Genomic DNA, 12334 nt, shown 5'->3' on the forward strand with positions numbered 1-12334 from the left:
ACTTGCAGTATGTTACTCTTTCCTTTCTGTTTTGGGTTCTCCTCACCTACTGGTTGATTTTAAGTGCTCGTTTATTGGGGGAGTGTAAAAAAGAAAGCAACACATTATTCTCAAAGTAACTTACTGATGAATAGTATGACTTGAAGAGAAGAAAAAAGGCACTACACTCTAGAGCATGGGTCAGCAAACTTCTACAAAGGGCCAGATAACAACTTTTTATTTTAGGCTTTGCAGGCCATACAGTCTCTGTGACAACTAGTCAATCATGCCTTTTTGTGTGAAAGCAGCCAGAACTTAACTTTTACATCTTTAAAATAAATACCTGCCCCCACATTCCTTCATTCCTCTGACTTTACCCTGGATATCCACATGGCATCTACTTACCTAATTCATAAGCTCATGCTGAAACTCATTAATCTGCAACCACTATTTCAGCTCCATCCTGTGCAAAATTCTTGAATCATCTCTATTCCCATATTTTCCAATCAAGTTAACACTATAAAATCTCCTTTTTTTGGATTAAACACATCTCCCAGTGATTATTAGCTCTATAAATAATTTAGTTGGCATCTACCATTTAAGTTACCTAAGCATTGTTTTAAGCAAGAAGTATCACTATTCCTTATAGGCCAGATGAACAAGTTTAAATAGGTGGCCTACTTTTCAGCTCTTTTTCAGGTAATTTCAGATAATTATGCAATCACATAAAATCTTATAGGTAGATATAAGGAGATATATATATCATAAAATGCATTATTCTATACATTATTCTCTAACTAAGAGTCTTCATAAAGTGATGAATTTCTAGGAACTAAAGTGATCACAAGATAGCAATGCTATAATAATGCTAAAACAGAAAACTTGAAATCTAATATTCTTTTCTTCTATAAAGGTTTCAATTCTACCATAAATTTTGCAAAGTTGGTTCTTTTTTTAAAGATTTTTATTTATTTATTTGAGAGAGAGAGAGCAAGTATGTGTACAAGCCGGGGGCAGGGTGCAGAGGGAGAAGCAGACTCCCTGCTGGGCAGGGAGCCCCATACGGGGCTCCATCCCAGGACCCTAAGATCATGACCTGAGCTGAAGGCAGACATTTAACCAACTGAGCCACCCAGGTACCCCAAAGTTAGTTCTTTTATTCTTAGTACACATACATAAATTCAAAGAAAAAGCTACCACCAACTCAAGACTTTGTTTTAATTCTTAACTCTAGTACTTCACATGCAAAAATATCATAACATTCATCTTACTACAACATCTGACTGAAAACCATTTTTCCATAAAATCACAGGTGCATTCTGTAACATATGCTAAGTGACCTCTTTTCAATAACTCACGAATTCTAGTCATTTTTAATAACCCTATTGTTATAAAGATGTCAGTAGTAACTTAAATACAATAGTTTTAAGCATTTTAATCTAAGCATCAGGGTTTGCTATTCAATAAATGACTCTGAGATACTTCAAAACATTACAGATGTCTATTTCAAACAGAATTTTCATCTAGGTTCTTCCAGGAGACTTAAACAAAATATACTATTTTCATCCCAAAGTCACAGTGTGCCACCTAGTGCCATATGGAGATTTTGCAGAGGCTTGTTCAAATACTAAATGTTTCAATAAAAAGCATAAACATCAGTCCTAAGTGAAAGTTTTTATGTTTAACACTTACAGTTTATGATTTAAGTATATAATTTCTGAGACTTGCTCCTAGATTGGGAAAAGAAATTTTTAACCTATCTGCTAAGGCTAAAAAAAATCTAAATAATTTCTACTTTAAGCAACTTTGTTCATAATCCTAAACTGGCTTCAAGCACTATTTATTAAATTTTTATGCTTGTACCTCCATTAAAGTTACTACTTCTCACAAGTTCTTCAAAATCCATCCATAATACTACTTGCTCATAAAACTAATTTCCCTTCTTTTTTAAAATGGTTTTTCAGCTTTCTAAATAATTCAGGAAAGACCCTTTCTTTTAAATTCCCACTACTAAAGCCCTTCATATTTTAAGTAGTATGAAGACAAGATTACCAGTCACTGAACACCAGGAGTACATTAAAATTCTAAGAGTGGTAGCACTTATGTATACTTTTAACAAACCACAAACTTATCTGAGAAACTGAGTAACTGGTACAATTTCCCTAATACAGGAGTGGAGCTGGAATTCTGTACAGCAACCTATGATAACTTTGTCAGATCTTACTGACATTTCACATCTTTTTAAAGGTAAAGTAAAGCCCTAGATCAACTAAGGCTGTCCAGACTATCACAAGGGACAAAAATAAACTTCAATCTTGTATGAGCTACTTTGTTTTGAGATCTCTGTTAGAACAGATATCGAATCTTACCAATTCTATCTCCTAAATATATCTTGAAATTGTAAATCCACTAATATCACCCAAATCTGAGCCATCATCATGTCAAACATAAATTATTATAACAGCCTCTGTGACAGAGACAATATGTTCACCAAAACCACTAGATTTTTGTCCTGCTACAAAGCTATATAACACTTACTGGGCTCTTGCAGAGAGATGGCCATATGACTAAATTCTGCACACTAAAATATAGGCAAAAATAAGGTAAGCCATTACCAGGCCTGGCTTATAAAGAAAATCTCATGTATCACCATTTATATTCTCTCTCTTTTCTCCCACTTACTGGCCAGATGCAGAGGATCCAACACAGAACTCTAGAGAATGAGGAAAAAGACAAAAAGAGAGTTGGTCCCTGAATTACAATGTGAAAGGCTGACTGCTAAATACCTGCACTGAACTATTATGTGAATAAGAAATAAACTTCCCTTCTGCTTATAAAGGGCTAGGTAATTCAGACCAACCATCCACTTGAGAAAAACTGTAAGAGCTGAACAAAATATTTTTTAAACATCTGTTTAAAGCACCAGAAAAAAAGTGAAGGAAGCAAGCAATTATAGGGCAAGATCAGGAAAAATAAGAAATTTAAAGAGGTGAGTCCAGCAATCAGGGCTGCTGTTGTCCCAGAGGCACCTGGCAATTCCAACGGACACAGCCAAGACAGAAAAGTTGACCAGAGTTTGATAGACTTGCAAAAGTACAGAAACAAAATCTGTCCAGGGCCATCGCAGGCGTTAGGTTGAAACCCCGAAGTTCCATCCCCTTAGAATAAGGGTAAACTAGAAATAGATAAGCCCTCACAAAAAAACAGAGCCAATTTTGAATCATTTCAATATCTGGCAGGATTAAACTATGACTGCCAGTGTCCCTAGCCATTGCCAAAAACAAAACTAAATTCTCTAGGGAATATACTACCATCTTAGGCATCTTACCATCTTTTCTAGGGAATATATTATCATCTTATCTAATAAATTATTCACATATAATATCTGCACCCAATCAAAAATTACCAGACACACTATGAAACATGTCAAATATCTGAAAATTATGGGAAAAAAACCAGAAAATAGAAATATACCCACACATGATCCAAATAATGGAGCTATCAGACAAAGATTTTAAGGTGAGTCTACTTAATATGGCCCAGAAAATTAAAAGACCAGATTGAGAGGCACCTAGATTGGGTGGCTCAGTCAGTTAACTGTCTGACTTTTGATTTCGGCTCAGCCATGATCTCAGGGTCGTGAGATCAAGCCCCATCTATCAGGCTCCATGCTCAGCGCAGAGTCTGCTTCTCCCTCTCCCCCCTCTCCCGCTCATGCTCTCTCTCTCTCTCTCTAAAATAAATTAAAAAATAAAATCATTAAAAAAAAAAGTCATCAGGTAGAGAAAGACTAATACCATATGATTTCATTCATATGTGAAATTTAAGAAATGAAACAAATGGACAAAAAACAAAAGAAACAAACTGAATAATATATAGAATTGCTGAATCACTATATTGTACACCTGAAACTAATATAATGCTGTATGTTAACTATGCTGGAATTAAAATGAAATTTAAAAAAAGGATGGTAGCTATATCAATATTAAACAAAGCAGACTTTAAGGCAAGGATTACCACTAGAGATAGAATGATATTTCATAAGTATAAAAGGTTCATCAACCAGTGAATTATAACAATTCTTAATGTGTATCTAATAACATATAAGGAAAAACTGAAATAGGAAAAAACACTATCACCACGGAAGATTTTAACATACCTCTTTAAGAAGCTGGCAGAATAAGGAGACAAAAACAGTTAAGTAACAGTACAGAAGACTTGAATAACATAATTAACAAACTTGACATATTTGACATATCTGGAACCCAACATTCAACAATGGTAGAATATACATTCTTTTCAAGTGTATGTTATTTTCCAGACTGTAGATACCCTGGGTCATAAAACAGGCCTCACTAAATTTCAAAGAATAGAAAGTACCAAAGAGAGATAACCAGAAAAATCCTCATGTTTGGAAATTAAGCAATACATTTCTAAATAACTTACAGATCAAAGAAGTCACATTGGAAATTTTAAAATATTTTCAATTGAATCATAATAAAAATATGACACACCAGTACTTGTACAGCAGCCAAAGCCATGCTTAAAGGAAAATGTATAGCCATAAAATGATATAATGACAAAAAGCTGAAAATCAATGATCTGAGTCTCTTATTTCAAGAAGCTAGAAAGAGTAGCATATTAATTCCAAAAAAAGAAGGAAATGATAAGCAGCAAAAACCAATAAAATACAAAACAAACATATGACAGTGAAAAACTAATAATAAAACCTAAAATGGGTTATTTGAAAACACTAATGAAAGAATAGCCAATATCAGATATAATAAAGGAACATCACTACAGATTCTAAAACCTCCAGGCTTTAAAAAGGTAAAAGGATATTATAACTAACATATCAACTTACAATATTTGATATAATGCACAAATTCCTTGAAAAATATAATTTACCAAATCCTTGGTGACACTGTTGAGCATGTGCTACTGAAAGCATGCTAACACGGTATTCCCCCCAGCCCAACTAAAACCTACTGGTCTTTCAAGTCTCAACTTAAAAAGTAACTCTCTCAGAATGAAGTACTTTAACCCCCTGACTTAGCCAGGACCACTTTTAAGTGCTTGAACCAACATGTACTCTTTTGCAGTACATCTCACAATTACATTTCAAATCCTATAATTACATATTTACCATCTATCTTCCCCCATGAATGACGAATAATTGGCATGATAAAGAAATCATGAATGACCGAAATAAGTATATCATGAATAAATGAACATCATTGTATTTACCGTCTATCTTCCCCATGAATGATGAAAAATTGGCATGATAAAGAAATCATGAATGACTGAAATAAGTATATCATGAATAAATGAACAACATCATTGGGAAATGAGGTATTCAACATAAATCTATAACTAAAGTTTGCCCTGCTAAGCACAAATTTTTTCCATTTTACCATTTTGGATAAAAATCTCTGAATCATACTTCCCTGACTTTTAAACGGAGGCTACTGAAGGAACTTCCTCTTTTCTTGGTACTTTCAGGTTATCACTATGAACAACTTTTGTATATTATAATATGCCCTCGGGAGCTATAGAAGTACAGAGGATGTAGCTGTAAGATAAATGGGCCCAGACCAAAGTGCTTTTTAGACTTTTTGAGTTCTTTACTTCCTGATGATTAGGCAGAACACAAAAGCTTAATTCTCAATTATTTTCTCTTCTTCCCTATCCAGCTATCAGCTTTCAATTCTTACTTGTTAGAATTATGGGAATGTTACTACTATGGTTCTGAATAAGAAGCTCAAGAATTCTACAAGTACAGTGAACATACTTTCATTGTATGAATTATCTGTTATGGATAATCACAGGCATTTTTAATTTACTCTCGGGTTTTTGGCCACATTCCTTAAAGCCACAGTTGGCAGACTAGCAGTGCTTTACTACACTTTGCCCATTAGAGCTGTTTAAAAACAAGACAAATCAACAGGAAACACTATGAAGTTGTTAAAGGAAATAAAGATCTCTGATGCTCTAGGGTATATTGCAAAGATACTAAATGAAAAAGAGATGTAAGGAAAGGAGGACAAAAAAACTAAGGTTAGAATTTAAGGTAGCTCGATCACTTACCATCATTCTTTAATTTCCTTGTATGCCAAGAAGCTCATTTACCACAGAAACCCCTGGGGTGTGACTCCTACAATAAAATATATATATATATATATATATTCTTACTCATAACATTGTCAAAAATATTTATACTTAAAAAGATACAAGTCTCATCACAAGTTTGTCATTACATTAAACAACAAAAAAATAAAATTGCTCCTTTATACTGCCTGTTTGGACATAATATAGCATGTTTTAAATATTCCATACTGAAGAATACCTTAAGGTTCTCCCCCCAAATTTTTTTAAGTTAAATAGAAGAGAAACACTGTTAATTACATGAATAGTCTATGAGATCTCAATGCAGACTTTTTTTTTTTACTACCATTTATATAGTGCACACAACACACACACAGTATATCCTTACTCAGTTCACAAATATATGTTTAACTGAAACAAAATTTCCTAAAGTAATGTTTATCCCTATTGTGTGAGATGCATTCTGACATATCCTTCTCATTTTTCAAATGCTGCTTTCATTAAATTGATTTATGACCCACTAATGAATGACTAGTATACAAAACATTGTACCTCTTCTTAGGAACTTCAGAAAACAGATTTTATCAGAATATTTTAATTGCTATTACATAAGCCTCCACATAGAACAGATCTTACTTTTCAGGATATCAACATAATGTGGCCAAACCTTTACTCAAAGAAACCCAAAGCAGAAACCTAGATAGAACAAAAAGGGCCAGAGATATTGCTAGAAAGAATGGCCTAACCCTATAATGAACAAAGAAAAGAAAGTAGCAATTAGAACCTAGGTGCTTCAGGGATGGGAGCCTAGGTAACTTATCCATTGCCAAGTGAATCTGCTCATTTTAAAATGCAGCACCTCAAATGAAAACACATGTCCACATAAAAACTTACATCCAAGTATTCATAGCAGCATTATACATAATGGCCAAAAGTGGAAACAACCCATACAATGGAATATTGGGCCATAAAAAGGAATAAAGCGCTTATACATGCTACAACATGGAGGCACCTTAAAAACATTATGCTAAGTGAAAGAAGCCAGTCACAAAAGACAATATATTATATAATTTATAGGTAATGTCTAGAATAGGCAAATCCATAGAGTCAGAAAACAGATTATTGGTTGCCTAGGGCTAGGGAGCTGGAGAAAAATGGGAATGACCGACGGGGTTTCTTTTGGGGATGACGAAATGTTCTAAAATCCATTATGGTGATGATTGCACAACTCTGTGAATATGCTAAAAGCCATTTTTTAGATGGCTGAATTGCCGGCACCTGGGTGGCTCAGGTGGTTAAGCGGCTGTCTTCGGCTCAGGTCATGATCCCAGGGTCCTGGGATCGAGCCCCATGTTGGGCTCCCTGCTCAGCGGGGAGCCTGCTTCTCCCTCTCCCTCTGCAGCTCCCCCTACTTGTGCTCACGCTCTCTCTCTCCCTGCCTCCCTCTGTCAAATTAATTAATTAATGTACAAAAGTTTTAAATGGCTGAATTATATGATGTATGAACTATATCTCATTTAAACCGTTCTGTTTTTACATGCAGCGCCTCTGTTCACAACTCTCCAATTCCTCTCCATCTCAGAGTAAAAGCCAAAGTCCTCACAGTAGCGTATCATATTCATACCTCTCTGACCATACCTCAACTCCTCTCCTCTTTGATGTTCATTCCACTCCAGCCACAATGGCTTCTTTATGTTCCCCCAAATGCCAGACGCACACCTGCCTCAGGGCTTTATACTTACTTGGAACACTCAAGATTTACTCCATCTTTGCTCACATGTCACTTCCTCAGTGAGGCCTTCTCAAACACTACTACTGCAACTCATTCAAGGGTGCCTGGCTGGCTCAGTCAGTAGAGCATGCAACTCCTGATCTCAGGGTTGTTGAGTTCAAGCCCCATGTTGGGTGTAAAGATTACTTTAAAAAAGTAAAGTAAAATCTTTAAATAAAATTAAATTAAATTAAATTGCAACCCATTTATTCTGACTCCCACCCCTGACACTCCCTATCCCACTTCTCTAGAGCATTTATCACCTTATATTATTTACTTAATTGGTATAGTGTCCCTCTCTCCCTACAAGAACATAAGCTTCATGGTGTTTGTTGGTTTTGTTAGCGCTATGGCCTCAGTACCTAGAACAGTGCCTGGCATTGAGTAGGCATTAAATACTTATTTACTAATAAATAAAGCCCATGCTAAAGAATATTTGCTCACCATGTTGTCCTGCTCTCACCCTCCTACATATTCAAAGCCTTCCAGTTGTTCCAGATCAACTCAAAAGTCATCTTCAAAAAGCCTATTCTGACATCCCCAGCTGACAGAGATCTTTTACATCTGAATTTCCAGACCATTTCATCTGTATTCTTTACTTCTAAAAAGTAGGAGAAAGCATGATATAGTGGAAAGAGTATATAGAGACACTGGAATCAACCAAAGCACTGGCTATGTGACCTTGAGAAGTCATTTAATCTCTTTTAAATATCAGTATTTTCATCTATAAAGATGAAGAAGTTTAAAGGCTATGTCCTCATTTTTCCAAAATAGATATACAAATACCTAATAACACAAAAAGATGTTGAATATTACAGATATACAAATCACAACCACAATAAGATACCACTTCACACCCACTAGGATGGCTATAATCCAAAAGACAAACAATAACAAGTATTGGAGAGGATGTGGAAAAACTGGAGGTAACATACACAGCTTGTTGGGAATGTAATATGCTGTAGCTGGTTTTGTAAACAGTCTGGCAGTTCCTCAAAAAGTTAAACAGAGTTACCATATGACCCAGCAATTCCCCTGCTAGGTATATATCCAAGAGCAATGAAAACATGTCCACACAAAAACTTGCATACAAATGTTTATAGCAGCATTATTCATTATATTCAAAAAGTGAAACAATCCAAATGTCCATCAACTGGTGGATAAATAGAATGTGGTATATCCACACAATAAAATATTATTCAGCCATAAAAAGACAAAGTTTCTGAAAAAGTCAAAACTATGGAGACAAGGAAAAGATCAAGTGTTATAGCAGTTAGGAAGAAGGAGGGATAAATAGGCAGAACACAAAATTTTCAGGGCAGCGAAAGTATTCTTTATGATACTATAATGGTGGATACAATACATGTCATTACACATTTGTCCAAACCCATAAATACAACATCAAGAGTAAATACAAATGTAAACTATAGACTTTGGTGTGATAGGGACTTGTCAATATAAGTTAAACCAATTGTAACAAACATACCACTCTGGTGGGGGATGTTGATAAAGGGGGAAGCTATGCATAAGTAGAGGCAGGGAGGATATGGGAAGTCTCTGTAGTTTCCTCTCAATTTGGCTGTGACCCTAAAACTGCCCTAAAAAAATAAAGTGTTAAAAAAAAAAAAGGTAGTGCTGATACATGCTACAACGTGGATGAACATTGAAAACATTATGCTAAATGGAAGAAGCTAGGCACAAAAGTCCACATATTATATGATTTTATTAATATGAAATGCCAGAATAGACAAATCCATAGAGAAAAAAAAGATGAGTGGTTGCCTAGGGCTGGTGCAGGAAGTAGGATGGAGAAGCGAGGGAGGTCAGGAATGGGGAATGGCTGTTATGGAGTTTCATAGTGGGGTTTTAAAAATGTTCTAAAGTAAATTGTGGTGATGGTTACACAAATCTGTGAATACACTAAAAACCACTGAAGTATATACTTTAATGGCTAAATTTTATGGTATGTGAGATATATCTCAATAAAGCTATTTTTAAAAACCTTGAAAGCAAGTTGGTGCAGCCACTTTGGAAAACAGTGTGGGGGTTCCTCAAAAAATTAAAAATAGAGCTACCCTATGACCCAGCAATTCCACTACTGGGTATTTACCCCAAAGTACAGATGTAATGAAAAGAAGGGCCATATGCACCCCAATGTTCACAGCAGCAATCTCCACAATAGCCAAACTGTGGAAAGAGCCAAGATGCCCTTCAATAGACAAATGGATAAAGAAGATGTGGTCCATATATACAATGGAATATTACTCAGCCATCAGAAAGGATGAATACCCAACTTTTACATCAACATGGATGGGACTGGAGGAGATTATGCTAAGTGAAATAAGTCAAGCAGAGGAAGTCAATTATCATATGGTTTCACTTATTTGTGGAACATAAGGAATAGCATGGAGGACATTAGGAGAAGGAAGGGAAAAATGAAAGGGGGGGGATAACGGAGGGGGAGATGAACCATGAGAGACTATGGACTCTGAGAAACAAACTGAGGGGTTTAGAGCGGAGAGGGGTGGGGGGATGAGTTAGCCCAGTGATGGGTATTAAGGACGGCACGTACTGCATGGAACACTGGGTGCTATATGCAAACAATGAATCATGGAACACTCCATCAAAAATGAATGATGTACTGTATGGTGAATAACATAACATAATAAAAATAAAAAACAAAAAAAAACCCTAATACCTAATCCAGAACTTCCAAAATTTCAAGCATTCAGTTACTACTTTCATATTTGCCATAACTACCACCTATACTATTATTTCTATAACATTTTTCTCTAAAACCTTTACTTCCATTTTAAAAGAAAATTTATAACACTGTCATAAACAATCAGTTAATATAAAAAGTGGATATGGCAAATATTGGCAGTGCTATTCAAGTAAATTTGAGAAACTCTAGGCTACAGTAAAACAATGGGCAAGCAGAAAATGGAGCACAAAACAACAACAAAAAAAAACAAGTCAGTAAACAGGGAACAGACACTAGGATTGACTGGCCCAGAGATTTCTGAACAAGCTGCTGCCAGTGATAAACTGAAGTCTCACTTGTCCTAGCCTGCCCTACAGTCCCAGAAAGTCTGTGGAGACACCTGAGAGTCCTACAAATGGAAATGGGAAGATTGGCTCAAATGCCAGCAAAGGCCTGCCTCATTTCTTTACCTGAGTTTAGGTACACAGGTTCTGAAAAGGCAAGAAGTAAACGCAGGTTCAAAACAGTGAGAAGCCTGCTAGTAACTCTACTCTAAAAAATATAGGCCCATCTAACAGAAGCCAGGGCAGTACATCTATGAATTGTTCTCATGTTTGCCAATAAATTCTAGAAAAATTGGGTTTGGCAATATCCAATGTTCACAAAATCACTCAATGTGCTGGCATTTTCTGAAATTGAAGAAAATCTGAGTATTTCCCTGAGTCTGGTACTTATAGAATGCCATTGTCGGCATACTCAAAAACTATCAGTAATTGTTCACATCTTTGCTGAGTAGAAAATAAATGTATTATGGTAAAATAAGTACTTTGAAGAACACCACAGACATTTTATAGTTCCAAGCTGTTTAATGAAATTTTCAATTCTGATCACTCACATATATACTACCATGAATAAATCAACTAGGAGGCATTTATCTTCTCCCATGAACCTGGCATGCCTCTTTGAAAATACCAAACTACCTTTCTTTTGCAATACTATATTAAACAAGCCTAACACAAACTGAAATCTTTACAAATCAAATATGTCTGAGATTTGCTTCAAAACAATGAAGGGGGGTTAGCTTTTATGAGACAAGATTGTCCATGCATACATAATTACTGAAATAGACTGGTACATAGCAGTTAATTCTACTATTCTAATCCACATGTTTTCAAAATATATAATGAATTTACCGATGTGAGAAACAAAGGCAAAAGAAAAATTAAATTTCCTTACTACCTACAGCCCATTGACAAGTCCTTAAAACAGGCAGAGTGACATTCCTCTAGGGACTCAGCTGCTTTGATGTTAATACTTTGCTAAGGGCAAAAGGCAATCTTAGCCAGACCCTCCAGGATCCTGTAAGTCTACTTTAACATATAAAAATTTCTTTGGAAACTTCCTTTATCTCTACTCCCCAAGATACACGTTGGCAATCATCCCCCAAGCATATGACCCACCGATATACATGTGAAGGGTCTCTTGACTAGGGTTTTACTAAACAGTAATAAATTACTTTTTCCCTACAATAGCCCCCTCAAGGTCCTGGAAACCTTGCTTCCAAAATTCCTTAAGAGATTTGCGCTATCCCTAATCCCCACCCCAGCTTGAAAATATACAATGGGCCACTCCTTATGACCCCAGTGCAGCTCTTTCTGCCCATGGGTCCTGTCCCAAGCTTTACTAAAACCACCTTTTTGCACCAAAGACATCTCAAGAATTCTTTCTTGGCCATTGGCTTCGAACCCTAAGGTCTTTCCTACATCACTTACTAC

At 35.8% G+C, this 12334-nt stretch overlaps 1 protein-coding gene across 6 annotated transcripts in view; it reads right to left on the reverse strand.

The window, feature by feature from the left end:
• SCAPER (S-phase cyclin A associated protein in the ER) overlaps nucleotides 1-12334 on the reverse strand; it is a 529442-nt gene that overhangs the window by 514334 nt on the left and 2774 nt on the right. For 4 of the 6 annotated variants that reach the window (XM_078079039.1, XM_078079040.1, XM_078079036.1 and 1 more), the window contains exon 2: nucleotides 6067-6133. The exons of 1 other annotated variant lie outside the window; for it this stretch is intronic. In XM_078079039.1, coding sequence (XP_077935165.1) covers nucleotides 6067-6072 — 6 coding nt within the window. In that variant the 5' untranslated portion in view covers nucleotides 6073-6133. Of the gene's footprint in view, nucleotides 1-6066; nucleotides 6134-8299; nucleotides 8457-12334 lie in introns of all 6 variants that reach the window. One more of the 6 variants, XM_078079037.1, reaches the window with a different exon arrangement.

The sequence above is a fragment of the Halichoerus grypus genome, chromosome 8 (assembly GCF_964656455.1).
Source record: "Halichoerus grypus chromosome 8, mHalGry1.hap1.1, whole genome shotgun sequence".
NCBI classification, from domain to species: Eukaryota; Metazoa; Chordata; class Mammalia; order Carnivora; family Phocidae; genus Halichoerus; species Halichoerus grypus.